General features: G+C 39.6%; 1 protein-coding gene across 2 annotated transcripts; it reads right to left on the reverse strand.

Annotated features, from left to right (window-relative positions):
- Window positions 1-76: 76 nt before the first annotated feature.
- Window positions 77-16,989, reverse strand: rbm25a (RNA binding motif protein 25a). 2 transcript variants are annotated; one of them, XM_041811934.1, is made up of 18 exons: window positions 16,842-16,989; window positions 15,154-15,279; window positions 13,860-13,909; window positions 13,483-13,653; window positions 12,560-12,617; window positions 12,168-12,328; window positions 11,884-12,078; window positions 11,495-11,575; window positions 5,625-5,893; window positions 4,538-4,649; window positions 4,163-4,252; window positions 3,976-4,049; window positions 3,742-3,892; window positions 1,794-2,211; window positions 1,400-1,704; window positions 1,144-1,242; window positions 787-834; window positions 77-499 (listed from the first exon to the last, which is right to left on the reverse strand). In XM_041811934.1, exons 2-18 carry the CDS (start codon window positions 15,257-15,259, stop codon window positions 407-409), a joined length of 2,481 nt encoding a protein of 826 aa, XP_041667868.1. In that variant the 5' UTR covers window positions 15,260-15,279; window positions 16,842-16,989; the 3' UTR covers window positions 77-406. The 2 variants fall into 2 exon arrangements, with proteins under 2 accessions (XP_041667868.1, XP_041667867.1); XM_041811933.1 differs by having other exon boundaries at window positions 78-499; window positions 11,495-11,578.
- Between the last annotated feature and the right edge of the window lie 901 nt (window positions 16,990-17,890).

Consider the following 17,890-nt stretch of genomic DNA (forward strand, 5'->3'; position numbering starts at 1 on the left):
TATTGTCAGTGGTTTGTTTAAAACGACACAAATTGAATAAAACTGATGATGGATGAAAGGCTAGACTTTTAATTAAAAAAGCGTATTTATTATTTCACACAATGAAGCTGCGTCTAAACATGACAGCATTAAATTGAAGCAAGATGTGTCTGGCATATTAAAGAACAGGTGGAAAAAAATCAGCCTTCATTTGCCTCAACAAAGGAACATTACTGAAGTTTCATCATGCAGCATGTTTGTGCAAAGTCGTTCTGCTCACAGCTCAGACGTTCCCTCTAAACACAGGCGTGTAAAAGGCCGCTGCTCTGAGCTACAGGAACAGGGATGTTTGGCGACACGTCTGCTTCACAGAAAACTGAAGCAGCAGAACTGTGAGGTGAGGAAGTCAGAGGGAAAAACAAAGTCTTTATTTCACCAGGCCGATCTTCTTTGCTTCTGTTTCATAGATCAGCAGCCTCCACATTTTAACTATGAAGACCTCCGCTTCTTCATCCAGAACCTAAACACACAGACAGGTTAGACAGGTGCCAAACACCGGACCTAAAAATGATTACTGTAAATGTGACCGATATATATGAACAGAACATGGATTACATAAGAGAAAAGACATCTATTTGTTTTAAACCAGAGTTTACATGGAAATGAAGTTGTTCAAAGTTAATTTCTTTCGCTACAGTCATGGTTCTGAACATAACTAAAGGTCAGTAAAATTAGATTAAATAATGTGAAACTTTCATAAAAGGTTAGTTTTGGCTTTCTGAGCCCGTTTCAGTATCACCAACTTACCATTGCAACGTCATCAAGAATACCCTGAGGAGTGCTGTGTGCCATCACCTGGGGAGTAGAGTCACAAAATCAACAAAAGCATCAGGGTAAGGCTAAAAAACATAAACAACATCCTCCATGTGAGGGAACCAGACCAAAGATTCATGAGGCGACAAGATCCATTTAGAACAGTGATTTTTCTACGGTTGAATCAGGACCCAAAAGTAGGCTTTAGTAAAGTCTTCTGGTGTAAGGCCAGCTCAAGGCACAGCCACACAAATCATTAAGAATTGCCACTGGAAAAACATAATGTTAATATATGGTATTATAAAAATTACGGTCGAACTTCAAAGTAATACAACAGGAATTATCACCAACCTTTGAACACACAAAATCAACCAGTGTGGGTTCTTCCTCTCCGATGTATTCAATAATCTTTTTATTGATCCATGGTCTAATCCGCCGATCCATCAGAGTCTAAGGAAAGAATGACAGATTAGCCTCTGACTCATTTAATCCTGCTGCTGGTTCAACCTTACAGCAACGGGACTGAAAATGAAAACCTTTCATGAAACAACATCAAATGCATACAGTAAATACATTTTGTGCGTATTAAACAGTGAGAGGGTTTTACCGAGTCCACCATGGCCCAGTCCAAAGGATAAGAGAAGAGCTCCGGCCGGGCGGTGGGGATCTTCTCAATGAGGCTCTTGATGTGTTTGCGTTTCTCCTCTGTGTTGATGCTGCCTTTACCCGCTGAAATCTCAGCCCCATCCAGGCCCAGACTCTTGTCGTCGTCCCCGTAGTCCAGAGGAACCAGTTTCCTTTTGCGGGGTTGCTCATCAGCCTCCTCATCATCAAACTTGTTGAAAACACTCTCCACGGTCGCCAGCTTCTTCCTCTTCCCCACGCTGAGCTGGCTGGGACTGTTGGTGGCAGCTAAAGAACAGAGATGTTGACTTTTATTCTGTCACAAAAGCTGAAATATAACCGATCTCTCTGTGTGCTGAGTCTGTTACTGGACTCACCTAGTTTGAGACTGAGACCGATCTTGGGCCGGTTTTCCTCTGGAGGTTGGACCTCAGGCGTGCTCTCACCAGGAATGATGATCCCACATGGGGACATGTTGCTAGGTGTGTTCGGAGAGGCGTTCCCACTTGCAGAGGACACAGAGGGAGCTGTGGTGATTGGTCTCATGATGGCTTTGTGTTGTGGTTTGGCCTCTTGCGAGTCCTCGCCATCTCTGCAGTCCTCCTCATCTCCATCCACGTCATTGTCGTCATCTGAATGCTGCGGGGGGGCTTGGGGGCTGGGCTCGGAGGGCCTTGTTGACCCTCGCTTGTCCCGATCCCGGTCCCGGTCCTTGTGTGATTTCTCCTGGTGCGCGCCGTCCTCGGGTTCAAGTTTGAGAGGGGGCTGTCGTCTGCGTTCTGCTTCCTCCTCCATCTGCCAAAGACACAACAAATTAATGTTATCCTAGCATTTGATTTTATACAGGCTTCATTTACCCAGGAAAACCTCACTGAGGTCAGGAATCACAGTCTGGATAGGTGTGCCAGGAACCACAACTTTTACAAAAAGAGCACAGGATAGGATGGGAAAGGACAGGATGAGAGTGGACCGGGCAGAAAAGGAAAGGATGGGGAACTGACAGGGCAGGACAGAATAAGAAAGGGATAGAGCAGGGACAAGACAGGACAGGAAAAGAGTAGGGTCAGAACAGGACTGGATAGGATAGGAAAGGACCGGACAGGACAGGAATAGAGTAGGGTCAGAACAGGATAGGACAGGACTGGAGAGGAAAGGTTGGGGAACTGACAGGACAGAATAAGATAGGAAAAGATTAGGGACAGGACAGGATAGGCTTGGACAGGGCAGAATAGGAAAGGATGGGGAACTGACAGGATAGAGTAGGGACAGGACAGGAAAGGAGTAAGTACAGAATAGGAAAGGATGGTGAACTGAGAACAGGACCAGATAGGATAGGGATGGGAAAGGGACAGGATTGGATAGGGTAAGATCATACTTAATTGATCCCCCAGAAGAGAAATTCTGATTTTGCAACACAGGAAAAAAGGTGTTTGTAAAAATAAAAAAAAACTGAAATAAGGATAGGTCATATGGCTAAAACAAAATAAAATGTATAAACGATGATATGAAAGGGACACATGATGATTTTAAGGACCTGGTATGATTAATAATAGACAGTTATGTAAACACCAGTGTAATAACATTTAACATGGGAGAGTACAAAACAGTCCAATATGATAAAAAGATACAGAGATAATCTGGTGTAACAAAACAGTGGTTTTATAGTATGAATAGTTACATAACATATGAAATATTAAAGTCTGCACTGCATGAGGAAAGCATGTGATGCACAATACTACTACTACTACAATATGGCTTTTAGATATTGTGATGCCAGAATAAATTAATTGATCGGGAAGCACTCAAAGTCCATAATTAGTGCATTAATAATGACAAAATAAATGTCTCCTTTCACCTAAAAAACCTCACAGACAGCTCAATGGACAGGTCAGAAGTCATCTGAACTGTTCCCTTATTTGCTTTTCAGTCCATACATGCTCTTCTTGTTCTTATTTACAGGAATGAATTCTGATTTTTACAATGTATGTACTGTGAAATGTTGTGATAATAATAAAGTTGCATTTACTACCTGGTGTGCCATCAAATTTAATCAAAATCAAATTCTGGATGCAAAAGAAATAAACCCTCCTTACATTCTTCTGCCTAAACCTTCCCTTAGATGTAGATGTACATTTGGAAAAATCTCTTTCTATGGCAGTGCAATCTGCTTTCTTCAGGAGAAAAATCAGGCCTGTCCCAGTTCTTTTTTCAATCCTGATTACAAAAAAATGTTTCATATTCACATGATTTTTAAAAAATCAGATTAGTGGAGAAATCCATGTGAAACTGGGTTACTGAAGTTCACATAAACACAGTTTTACTCACTCTTTGTAGCTCAGCATCAGGGTCTGGATGACCTTCAGCCAGCAGCCTCTGTCTGATCTCCTCCAGCTCCTCTTTCTCTCTCTTTCTATCCCGCTCGTCTAATTCTGTCTCCTTCTCTCGGTCTCGGAGTCGCTTCTGCAGAGCACTGCCCCTGAGGATGACAGCGAGAAGTCTTAAAGATTAAAACACAAACACAAAGTAAGACAAGCTTCAATTATTCTGTCAGAGAGTCACCTGTAGAATTTAGGGTCATCTCTGTCGTCGTCATAATCCTCGAGAAATTCTTTCAGTCTTTTGGCTTCTTTCATCTGAATTCAAACACAGTAGCACTTAAGCACACATGCATAAATGCATCTGTTCATCTCAACACATCTCAGTATATACTCTGTAAAAAACAATAGTATCTGCTGACAGCGTCTACCATTTCTCGTCTCCTCTCGTCGTCCCGCTCCGTGTCTTTGCTGTAGTCCCGACCTCTCTTCCTCTCTCGGATCTCCCAGTTTTTCAGGCGCTGCAGGAAAAAAGAAGTGGAAGCTGGACATAAACAGCACTTTGATAATTCCCTTTATATACAAATAAATGCATTTATAGTTTTGATTAAAAAATATGAAAGCAAATAGTCAAGATGTAAACACTAAGACTGGTCGGCCCAGTCTAAACGATGTAAAAAGGCATTGTGTGCCAAATGTGAGCTGATTTTTGATCATGCACTGGAAGAATTTTTATTTTTCAAGCTCTCCTTTCTGCATTTTAAATTAATCAAATATCCAGATGATTGGCAAGATTATTTACATACTTCCTGGTAAGCTGCCTCTTTGTCTCTGAGCCTCCTCTCCAGTCTCCTCCGTTCATGCACGTCCTCCTCGTCTTCTTCTCGGTCTCGTTTTTTATCATCTCTGGTCCTCTCTCTGCAGCAGAAGGTCAGTTAAATGTGTTAGTCTACATCAAGTATATCTAAAAAGCTGAATGAGACTTTAAAAAATACAAGGAACATAAAAAACAGCAAGTCCTTGTTTCATTACAGCCCAATTTGTTAATTTGAACTCAGCACTGATTCCAAAAAGCAGAACTGTCTAATGAAGGGATTTGATTAAAGTTTATAGGCACGAAAAGGCATAAGTGCACTCATTACCGCAGGAATTTTTTGCACAAAATCTAAGTTTTGTCACAGTTATGGCTCTTTCAACCTAAAGAAAGTCCGTTATAAGTATGATAGAGACTAGGGCTGTGTGAGATTGCCATTCCTGATTGTCCAGCATGATGACCCGCACCACGGCTCTAGATTCTTGGTGCATGAGACATGCATATCAGAAACGTGACTGGCAGTGCTCATGCATGCAGTGCCACTTGTTAATATGCAACCCTAAACAAAAATCAAGCTCTGATACAGGAGAAACATGGCTGCCACGTACCAAGTCTGTAAAGGTATTTTGAATAATTCACTTAATAAAAACAAATTTGAGCTTTATGAGGATACCTGTCCTGAGGAATACCTGTCCCAGATGTACTCTACTTTGAACAAGAGCATGTGCTAAATGAAACTGTAAAAGTTTGCCCTTTGCCTAATGTTATTCAACAATGGCAGCAGCCACTGTAACATGTAAATCCATACAACCTGATTTACTGGGGTCTCCAACCTGCAAGTTGGTCTGTAAAGCTGCTCCCCAAAGAGGAAAGGATATTTGGGTGAAATTTTGAAACATGTATGCTTAGATGTAATAGCTTTTTCACCTAAATTAAGCACTAACCCTTACATATATTCATTTATAGTAAAAATGGGATGTACAAGTTATGAGGTCTACGTGATATGGCCTGAACAGTGTCAAAATGACTCATGCTTTGAATGGCTTCATCACTTGTGGCCTCACTGGTCTCCCACTTACCTCGATCTGCTTCGGTCTTCGCTGACGTCTCGGCTCCTGTCCCTCTCACGCTCCCTCTCTCGCTCCTTCGTCCTCTCCCGCTCGCGCTCTCTCTCCCGTTCCCGGTCTCTCTCCCTCTCCCGCTCCTTATCCCGCTCTCGCTCCCTCTCCTTCTCCTTCTCCCGGTCGCGCCGCTCCCTCTCTCGCTCCCGCTCTTTGTCCCTCTCCCTCCTCTCCCTCTCGATCTCCAGGCGCTCCTTTTCCTTCTTTCCTTTTTCCTCCTCCAGTTTCTGCAGGAGCCCGACAGGAAGAAAAGGGGAGAAAGTATTTAACTGGACTCTCAGCATGGGAAAGATGATACTAAAATACATTCAGCACATGATAGTGAAAATGATTTGGAGTCCCTGCTCACATACTGCCCCGGCTCAGTGCCTTGGAGAGGCTGCCTGCTGCAAATGAGGAAGTCCTCTTAGCCATGATGTTTCCTCCTGGAAGAGCGGTGTGATGCAAATACTACCTCATCAAAACACACTTATTTAAAACCATCAACTGCAGAAACATCTAAAAATAAAAAGTTACGTGTTTAAAGAAAGATTTACATCAGGAGTGAAAGTTAAAACCATCTTTTTGTACTACATTTCCTTTTTTGTTGCTCGTAAAACTTATATATTGTATTTCTGTTACATCAAGGTGTCAGACATCGGTCACTTCCTGTCCTGACTCTACTTTCCAGCCATTCCCTTCATCATACGCTCATACTGAATCATTTTTTCCTTCCTCATATATGTAATAGGTCAGCTCGTCCTCTGTGGTGTCTGGTGATCTCAGATTATACTCTGATGTAATGAAAGGCCATTCCAATACAAAACTCAGCTGTAAACCAACATCCGCCCATTTTCCAATCAATGTGCGCTCGGGAAACAGATGAATGCTTATAGATTTGACTGGCTGCAGATGATACTACAGATTAAAACTCAAAAAGCCAGACCTGATGTGAGGTAAACCACTACATCGTCATTTAAATATGGTGGGATTATTTTCTTGTTTTAATGGACTCATGGCTATGGGCCATCTTTCTGGATCTTGATGTCCTTTTTTGTTTATTTTTCCACTCTCTATGCAAGACTAATTCCCCAAGGGGCTTTAAAGGTTTCATTCAATCATATTATCCATGTTGCTGGTTATTAAACGTCACACATTGCCATTTTAACACAGGATATTTACGCCACGTAAGCCTCTTCTTAAATATGTGACGCACAGAGGAAAAACGATGGCGCAGAATTGTTCCAGCTCAGATCTGCCATCAGAGGCGGTGGTAGACAGTCAGAGTGTGCATCTGTTTGTGCTAAAAATGTTTGCTTGCTTGCAAATCTTTAGTTGCCTACTCAAATTTCCTGCACATGTGCTCAAACTATTCTCCTCTCATTTTTCTGCTTGCTTGTGAAACTACTACTCTAAAAGATTCTGCTGCACTGAAGGTTTCCAAGAGCACAGTGGCCTCCATAATGCTTAAGTTTGGTACAACCAGGACTCTTCTAAGACCTGGTCGCTTGGCCAAACTGAGCAATCAGGGGAGAATGGCCACTCTGACTGAGCTCCAGAGGTCCTGTGTGGAGATGTGACAAAGTTCCAGACAGGCAACCATCACTGCAGATTTATTATAGCCTTCCTCAGATCTGTGCCTGGCTTTGTTTTTCTCTGATGTCACTGTCGGCTGTGAGGCCTTCTATAGAAATATGTGAGAAGTATGTGAGTTTCCCAATCGTGTCCAATCAGTTTAATTTAGCACAGTCGGACTCCAATCAAGGTGTAGAAACATCTCAGCAAAGATCCAGAGAATTCGGAGCTACATTTCAAGTGTTTTTATAAATGTTGATGTGATATTTCAGTTTTTTTACTTTAAATAAATTAGCAAAAATGTCTAAAATGCCGTTTTCACTTTTTCTACTGCAGCATCAGGCTGCAATGTAACAAAACTGAAAAAGTGAAGAGGGTCTGAAAACCTTTTGGACATATTTCTAGTTTAGGAAATATTGCAACTTCTGCGATTAGTAAATTGCAGCAGGCCATATTGCGATTTAATCTAATTTGCGATTAATTGCCGAGCTCTACTGGACAGTTTTTTTAATATTTATTTTCTGGGCTTTTTGTGCCCTTATTTTGATAGGAGGACAGTGGATAGAGCCGGAAATGGAAGAGAGTGGGGAGAGACATGCGGCAAAGGGCCACGGGCTAGATTCGAACCCAGGCTGCCTGCATATATAGGTAGCACTGTAGACCACTAGGCCATCTGGGTGCCCAGTTAATTTTGAGATGAACATCAATTTTGAAGGTAAATGCTTTCAAATTTCAGCCTAATTAAGGGAGAATCTTTAGCTGAACTTTAAAAAGTTGGCCTTTCTTTATAGCGCAGATATTGTCAAAAACCACTGTCATAATGTTCATATTCATAATTAATCACATTACTGTTACATCAGTCAGTTTCTATGTAATTTATCATCCATGTTATTACGCTCACTATTTACTTTTAAGTGAACTTTTCAGCTGAAAACTGAATCCCGAGGTTTAATGGTTTAACTTGGCTTCTGATGCTACAAACACACTGTGATATAAAGCACTTAAGATAAAAGTGTTCCCCTCTCGCTAAATCAGCTTTCAGCCTCTGGTTCAACAAGTTCACTAAGTTCTAACTATACTCTTAGGATCACCAGTATGTAACACCCTGGTTTGGTCTTTCCTGTGGGTGCCAAGTGGATTAAAACAAGCCTGAGCTTAACGTGGCAAACGGCCCAACAAAGTGAATTACATAATCATCTCTCATGTGTTTTCTGCATGGTCATCTGATACCCTGGGAGGCAGAGCTGCACTGCAATGCAAGTGCTCCCCTTCTGGAGCGGCACAGTTCTGTATGCAGCAGCAGGAAACCTGGGAACTGGAAGAACAACATAAGCTAACCTAAAGTTTGGAAATGAGAAGAAATATCATTCTAATTTTATCATTATCACCATAGTTTTTCACTTCTATGTTTAAGTCCACATTTTAATGTTCAATTTATGGTGTTTAGTATTCACTTCTTATCATTTCAGAAGTAAGATCTCAGGGAGAGGGGATGAGGCTTTGTCTGCTCTGAATGGTCAAAACAATATTTGGGCATACATATACTAAAATACTACTAAATACTGAAAAACACTCTGCAGATTGTTTATACAAAGGTCTTTTGTTAGGAAAAGATTAAGCCTTTTTATCGTGATGTTATTGATAAAAACTAAGATTTGTATAAAATTTTGACTGCTATGCAGTGTTAATCTTATAGACTAAAACTATGACTACAATATTGATGATACATATCTTGCTAAATTAATGCAGGGAATTTATACTTAATATCAAAATAAATATCAAATATTTGTCAGATAGCTAATGAGCTAATGGAGCAACTTACAGGTGATGAACTGAATGAGGGTCTCTCTGCTCCCACCCATCCTAAAGCAGAGGCGTCCAAACTTTTTTCACTGAGGGCCACATTCATGATGATGGGGCCTCTTTGAAAGGCACACATTTAGTGTAATAAAGTTTGGAAAATCAAAACAATGCAGGTTTCAAAATGATTACTAACTGAATATGCTCATTTATCTACATTACAGCCTTCCATTAATGGCTGACAAGGCAAATAGCCAATCATTGTTTAGGATTTTAGGGATGGCCGATCAGATTTCCCAGCTTGGACGCCCCTGCCCTATAGCCTACGTATGAGAGGAAAAGAGGGTCAAGGGTAAAACAATCAGGAAAAATCTTCATTAATATACCTGTGAAGCAATTTATCTAACAACGGGTTATTCACATATTTATCATCATCAACATATTAATGTCTAAAACAAGTCAGAAAGCAAATTTATTTTGTCACAAGAAATGAGTGAAGCAGTCTTACCTGTAGGATGTCTCCTGGTGTCTTTGGCCTCTCCAACCCAAGATTAGAAATTTAAATTATAAAAACAAATTTTAACAGGATCAGGCCCAGAGCTCAAACTGTCATAACAGCATTAGGTGCTGTATGAACTGGGGGTCTGACGGCTGTTTATCACAAACCAAATATTAAAGAGTTTATAAAGAAAGAAAGGGGTATGAGAAAAGAGTCTTGAATTATCTTAAGTAAAACTTTATCTGGCTTTACTAAAATTAGCATTTTAAACCACAGTTAGCATTTTTAATCCAATTTGAGGCATGACTTTAAAACACCCAGGCTAATAAAAGGATTTATCTTGCTCTGATTGAGTTGTAAGGATGTCATGAAACCAAAATTTTGAACTTCCTTTGATGCAAGTGTAACTCAAATTATATTGGTACTGGTTTCGATACCATTGCATTTAAAATAGAATTACTACTAATTTCATAATCATGCATACTAGCTTAGTGACTCAAATACAGTGGTAATGTTTGTATTTGTTTAATTTAGACAGTGCTCTCTTTTATGTATAGGAAACTAGGGTTAAAAACATGACTAGATATCTGTATTTAAAAAAAAAAAAAGGTTACTTTTTGATTCTTTGGGTCATTAAAAATAGAGACTGTATTGTCTCAAGATTTAAGAGATGACTTTAGCCTACGCTGAAACAACCTCAGCTCGTGCAACATCTTAAAGAGTGTGAACCACGGCTGTTGTTTTAATTTTATTTTTTCCTGGTTACTCGTGCTCTGGTGTATAATTTACCTGTTCCATTATTATCCTCTCATTGATTAAAATAAAAAGCTGAAGTTAGTAAAACACAGACCGGAGGAGAGGGAAAACTACATGAGAAAAGAACATAAGAAACAATAAAAAAGGACTTACCTTGAAAGTCTTCAGACCACAGAGTGCTGTGGAGGGGCGCTCCCTCCTTCACTACAGGCTGCAGTTCAAATTACTGCAGTGGTTAAACTCATGTAGACTGTGTTCTTTAAACACAACATTTATTATGTGAGGACCTGCAGAGGTTCACTGAGCTGCTCCATTTCAAAATGGCATGCTTGATTCATGCATAATGTAACTGTTTACATTTGTAAAAAGTCCCAAAAGCATCATGTCTGCCACATTTTAGAATTTCTGCACATATATTTGGGTATTCGGAGCATCTACCAGCCCACAAAATACAAAATGACAACTTAGTCCTTTGTTTGTGATGAGGCTATGACTGAAAGCACAAAATCTGATATCTGTTTCGGAAGTGCACTCATTCTGACATTGCATGAGACTATGTAATAATACCACCCGTATCTCCACCCATAGATCTCCAAAACTTATGTATGCAGTGAAGTCAGAGCCAGTTGCCCCTCTGCAAAGCCTCCAGAAGGGGGCGCCCAACATGTGTAAAGAGGAAAAGAAAGGTCATACTTACATCCTATCCTCGCAACTTTTTCCAAAGCTGAGATTCTGAGATTCATCTTGCTCTAGTCACCAAATGAACTCTACCACATTGGTGGGGTTTAATCAATAGATTAGCTTAAGATGAAATTTGACATTGTGTCCATGCACTGTAGCTTGTGCAGAGCTAAAATCTTTAGTGTCAAATCAGTTTGATCAATGATAGCTTTAGCCCGACCTGGAACACTGATTACATAAATCAATCTGTGAGTGGTGGATGTAGCATTTGAACAGACTTTAATAGATCCAAGAAAAGATGTTAAATCCATGTCTTCAACTCTCCATTTCATTCATTTTTGAATATGACTGATCTATGAAGCACACTACCTCTAGAATAAATATGACAGCAACAGCACTGTCTTTTGGAGGAATTTACTCTGTAAATGATGTATTTTGCAGCTGCAATTGCTGTTGAAGAATTTACAATTACAAATCTGTAGGATTTCTTCTTCAGAACATAAATTTAGAGAGAAACAGCATAAGTTTGATACGTTACCTTGTGTGTGTCACGAAATTTACTGATCTCCCTGGAAATCAAGTCTCTCTTGTCATCCTCCATCTCCATGGCATTGATGTCCTCCTTACACATAAGAGAGAAGGAAAAAAGAACAGGGGACACACTAAGTATCTGACAGAGAAAGTTTATAAATGAGAAACATCTCACAGACCTTTTTTTAAACGTTGTTTTTGGTCTTTTTGCCTTTATTAGATAGGATAGCTGAGGAGAGACAGGAAATAGTGGGAGAAAGAGTGCACGCAATAGCCCCAGGATCAAGATTTGAACCTGCCTCTAGTGCTTATAAGACTTGTTTACGGGCCTCTGCTCTGCTCTGCCTACAGAGCTAAACCTTTAATCTCAGAGCATGAACAGTAAGCAAGCATTACCTCCTCTTTCTTCTCTTTCCTCTTCTTGTTGCGAGGTTGACTGTCAGGATCCTGTGAGGGGGCGTTGAGTTCACTTGCATACTCTCGTATGAGGACTTCAATCGCCCCCTTCACCACCTGGTCTCTTCGTAGAGTTTCTTCATCTAGAACCTCCTCCTCATCTTCATCCTCATTCTTCGACCCACCACTGGTTCCCTGAGAGAGGAAAAGGATGTCTAAACCCAAAATGATCAAGGCAACAGACATGTTTAAATCATATTTTACTCCTCCAGCCACCAGCATACCCCATTAGCACTCTTCTTCTTGGCCTTCCACTCATCCAGCTGGGCCTTGGTTTTGGCATCGACCTTGACCAACAGCTTTTTATCACCTAAGAGCAACTCATGAAGAAGTCTGAGGGCTCGTAGAGTAGACTCAGGCTCCTTATACTCACAGAAACCAAAAGCTAAAAGGATTTCAGAGCAAGAGGGGGTTAATTAATAAAACATTAAAACATAACTTCAAATATTTACAGTGTAAGTCCTTGTAAAATAATACAAATGTCATGAAATGTAGAAATAACTAACATACTTAAGTTGGAGTACTCCTTAATGTTGCATGCTTATTGTATAGCAATATCTGTAACAAACAAATAAGGAAAGGATGGTTTAAAAATGCCATGGCCTTTTCTTCTTACCTTGAAGTTTCCCAGAAGCACCCTGGACCCTTTTCCAGCTTAGTACAATACCACATTTCTTATGAAAAGAGAACAGAAAAAAGAGGAGTTATTAAAAGTCAAAACACTGATTTATGTGAACAGAGTTTAAGCGATAGTATTTGTGGTTTTACTGAGACATCAGCCATAAGGAAAACTCTTAAATAAATGCACAGCAGGTAAAGTCCACTAGATCCCTGTTTTCTGCACTGTAGTGATGATAAAACTACTCCTTTCTACATAACTAGCTAATCCCTGTACCACAATACTAAATGAAATATTTTCCTCCACACATAGCAGTGAAATGGTTCAAAACTGGTTTAGAACAGAGGACTCCTTCTTCTTGGGAATCAGGATTCCCCCTGCTCAGCACCTGCCTCTTGGGATAGCTTGTTCAACCAATCAATAAACTGATTCATTTTTATTTTATGTTATTTCTCCCATTCTGTGGGGAGTAATTTCCACAGAAATCTAAGGACATCCAATGTGCTTTAATAAGCCCAGTAAGGGAACCAATTTGGTTCTGGGGCCAAAACAGCCTTTGCACGCCTTACTACAGACAGCACTTCCTTCCAGCTTGGTTGTCTAACACCCATACTAAACTCCATCACTGCAAGTGGTGCCATGTTGAATGGGACTTTGAAAGCTATTGGAAATATTTGAGTTAATGTCAGTTATCAACTAAAAATATATATAACCAAGGTTTAGTCATTGTTAAATTAATGTAGACATTTCAGTACGAATATTCAACATATTGTAGCTTTACAGGAAGTATTGTGTTAGTTCAACTCAGCAAACACAGCTCCATGCACAGCTGACTTAAGTTCTTAGTGTTTACTGCTACAATTTCATGCAGGTAAATGCCGACTTAGAGCAGATGAAGTGGGTACAATCAGTCTACTCACCGCTAAAAGTTGTCGGACCAACATGTCGGAAGCCTTTTCAGAGATGTTCCCTACAAACACAGTAGTGGTCGGACCACCGCTGTCATCTATGTCTTTGACTCTGATGCCGCCGGGCTCCTTCTTTGGAGCCATTGGCTTCTGTGCTACAGCAATAGTTGTTGGGACAAGAACCTGCAACATCAACTTACATTTTTAGCTTCTCAACTGCTACTTTTATAAGGGACAACAACAGAATTAAAAAAAGGAAAGAAACAGTTTGATTTGCGCAAGGTGTGAACATAACAGTGAATGTGAAAGGATTATGTATTATGAAAAACTCATGCAGAACAGCTGAGGCTTCAGCTGGCATGCAGAAGGAACTCCTGTTTCTGACTCACTGTGGGTGTGGGGGTCACTACACCCATATGAACCGGGATCATGGGAGTACCTAAAAAAAGAAAGTAAATACATATATCAGCACATGCACGAAGACGTATAAGGGCACTAAACCACACAACATGATACACTGCTGTTGCTGTATGATAGATATTTACTGTCTTATCCCCCCGCCCTCTTAGTTTATCATATCAGCTGTTTAACTCTATTTTTAATAACCTTAAAAAAAACAATTTCCTTGTTGATGGAAACCTGTCTCTCCTCTGAAAAGTGTTAAGCCTAGTTTATACTTCTGTGTCAAACCTACACAATATGTAGACATCACTCAGTGACTGACAGTCACCTAGTGATACTCAGTGAACCAATCGAGGGCTTGTGATCTGTGCCATTTTGTGAGTTTGTACATTTCTAAGGAGGAGCATGCTGGTTACTAGCAGAGGTCTCTGTATAGGGTTCAGGGCAACATGGACCTACAGTATATACCACAATGTACATTTTATGCAGATGCATTAATCAAGATTTAACCTTTGGTTTTTCACTTTTAAGAGCACAAAAGTTACTGGTACTTCAAAGCAAAACTGTGTCCCTCTTGTTCTTGGTAGGGTGGTCACAACACTTTTAAACAATTAAAAAAGTCTAACTTTAAAGATGACGCAACTTTTTTGATACCGCGGCAACATAAATACAAGTCCAAGGCACCCAGTTTGGGATATATTCTTGTTTTTGATCACCAAAAATTCCAAGCAAACTCCTGCACACTGTCCAAAATACCCAATGACTTTACAAATGTTACCAATGCATTTCTAGAAACTTAGATAGAGCTATCTCTTTCTTGCTCAAGACAGCTTTTGATTGAAGATGTGACCGAAGACTTGTAGTTTTTCTGAGCCTTTAGAACTTTCTGGTAATGTGATTATTTAGAGAGAAATTCTTCGTATTGAAGTAAAAAAAAAATAGGAAAAAATCAGTCCTAAAAGAGTTGGTTATGGGCTTAGCCTGTACAATAAGGTTGTACAAATGTTTGATATTTTGATACTTTTCAATACCATGTTTTTAAATGATACGCTATCCACTAATTCACTGGCAATACTAGTATTGTAAAGTACTAAAGCAATAACAAAACTGTCTATTTCATTAGGCGGATACTAAAGAGAGGAACAAATACATCAAGTATTGCAAGCAAACCCATGCTCACTGTCTAAATTGCACAGAAATGTGTTGGCAACATTTTCGTACAGTTTAGAAATTATGTAGGAGAGAATGTGACCACACATACAGTCTGTACACCAAAATTACCTGGAGGGACAGCTGGGGCAAATCCCCCAAACTCAGGAGGGGGGATCCTGGGAGGTAACTGCGGGATGCCAATCTGCTGACGGTTTAACGGTGGAGGGTAAGACATCCTGAATTATACTGGAAAACCTAAAGAGAAGAGAACATGAAGAATGTAATACTGATGATGCTTTACGAGGTTATACAGTGTACAATCAATTTAATACTGGTATTATTTTAAACATGGACAGTAACACCATGCTAATCTTACAAAACAAACTTGTCGGATTAAAACCTGGCAATATATTGAGTCTTTAAAATAAATAAATAAATAATATTATTAAGCCATTACATCACCTCAACAAGAGATTGTTGAGGTGGTGTAATTTATGTTGATATTGATCCATAAAAATGTCCAGGCCTCATGCATGGTAAAAACGTTCATCACAATATAATGTATTTAAAATGGTTAGTCTACTTGGGGAATTATAATCTAGTTGATTTTATTAAGTCTAGGAGCATTTATATTATTGGTAAGTAGAACACCACTGCAGTACTAAGTGGTGTCACCTCACAGCAAGAGGGTTAATGGTTTGAATCCCTCTTGGACAGGGCTTTTCTGTGTAGAGTTTGCATGTTCCCCCTGTGAATGTATGGGTTCTATCAGGATACTCCAGTTCTTTCACAGTCCATAAACATTAGTTTAAGTTAAATTGGGCGCCTTAATTGCTAGTAAGTTGAATATGTCTGCCTGGTTGTTTGTCTCTACGCAGGTCAGCGCTGTGAATGACTGTCTACCAGACCAGGATGTGCTCTGCTGCTTGACCAATGACAGAAAGGATTGGTTTCATCGTGGCAAGATCCTGAACAGGACAAGCGTAATAGATAATGCCCTGGTTTTATTATTAGTTAAAATCAAATGATATTGATACCCATTCGGCACCAGGTCAACAAAACATAAGTCCAAAACAACTAGCATTTGGTGTTATTTTCTTACATTACATTATCTAAAATTGCAGGTAAGTTTCTGAATTCTGAATTGCACAAACAGGTTGGCAACATTGTGGAAAAGTTGGTGGAACCGCTGAGGAGCGCTTCAGTTCCACACTCTTTTCCAAGTGTTATTATTTGTAAAACTTTGAGACTGTTCTCTCACTCTTAGTTAAAAAAAAATGACTGAAAATCATTCAGTTAATGCACTTCATAATAAGAGTAATCATCAAAATAATCTAGTATTGATCATTTTGAAACGCATGTCCACTGAGAGTACAGAAAACGTTGACAACCTCCACATACAGAAAGGTTGCGAGAGTTTTTAGACAGTGAGTAGGACTTTGCCTAAAATATCTAAAAAGGCAAAACCGCGGAGTATTAGGCGTCTAGGACGTCTACATATGTTGTCGTGGTATTTTATGGGTTTTAATATGGTTTAAATTTACTACAACCATATCAAAGTTTCCAAGTCTTGTGATAGCCGTTTTCCATTTTTAACATAAAAATATAGAGTTGTGTCAATTAGCGCCATTTAGATAAGACAATATATATCGAGCCATGATTTCTGGTCCATATTGCCCAGGTATAGGTGAGATACCTGCCGAATAATAAGCGAGCATCCTCCGCATCTGTTAGCTTAATTAGCCTGAACTAGCTAATATACACTCAGTGGCCTTGCTAGTTCTGCCAGCTGCAGCGGTCATTTGTGGTTTACTCACCTGTAGTCGAGTGTAAAATAAAACCCAGAGTCTAATTACAGTGTCTGCTATCTAAATAAAAGCGCATTAAATACAGTTAACGTAAAACGCAGCGCTGAAGGTTAGCGTAACAGCTGTCACCGGCGAGTTATGAGTAACCCTATGGATACAAATCTATTCTTTCCGAAATGAATCATGGGAAGGAATGGTAATTTTGTCTTGTTTGCCCTCGGTTCTGCCTGTCAGGCTGGACACTAGTAAAGTAAAGGGAACATTTTAACTCCGTTCATCAAGGTGCTATTTCTACTTAATTAAGTTAATAATTAAGTTACTGTAGGGCAGTGGTTCTCAACTAGTGGGCCAAACCCCCAAAATACGCTTAAAGTCCTATTTCAGGGCAAACTTAAGATGTATTGTCCTTATTCGAGACCATAAGGTTTGCTTTTACAGTCAAAACATACTGTAAAATTATACTTCAAAGAGTAGAATGTGAATAAATTCACAGAAAGGTGAAATTAGTGCGCATTAGCCTTACAGCCTGGGAAAGGGTAACATCAAGCCCTTTCTTACTCCTGACAGAGTCTCTGGTACCAAAGTTTAAACGCTAGATGGCGCCAAATGCTTTGTATTTTTCTAGCGCCTGAAATGTTATGTACGCTTGGTACATAACCAATGTTTTCCCCTCTGGGCTGCGTTACACCAACGCTGTCGTTTACTAGTCATTGCCAGAAAGCACAAGTCGAGTCTAGAACCATGACAGCAGGTCACGTGATGGCAGAAATGAGCCCGGTTTGCTTTTTCAACAGTCTAGTTAGGCTTTTAGGGAAACTTAATCAGGAGAAAATGTTTATATGGCAATGGAAATACTGTCTAAACATATTTGTGCACTCCCTACAGCAAATTATATCTTTAAGAGCACCAGTTATCTATTATTATTATTATTATTACTATTATTATTATTAATAATAATAATATTTCAACTAAAATTACAAAAGTAAAAGCTTATAACTGTTCAAATAGATACATTTTTTTAATCCTTTGCCATTGTAGTTGTCCTGCATGCAAAACAG

Source organism: Cheilinus undulatus, linkage group 18 (assembly GCF_018320785.1).
Source record: "Cheilinus undulatus linkage group 18, ASM1832078v1, whole genome shotgun sequence".
In the NCBI taxonomy this organism is placed as follows: Eukaryota; Metazoa; Chordata; class Actinopteri; order Labriformes; family Labridae; genus Cheilinus; species Cheilinus undulatus.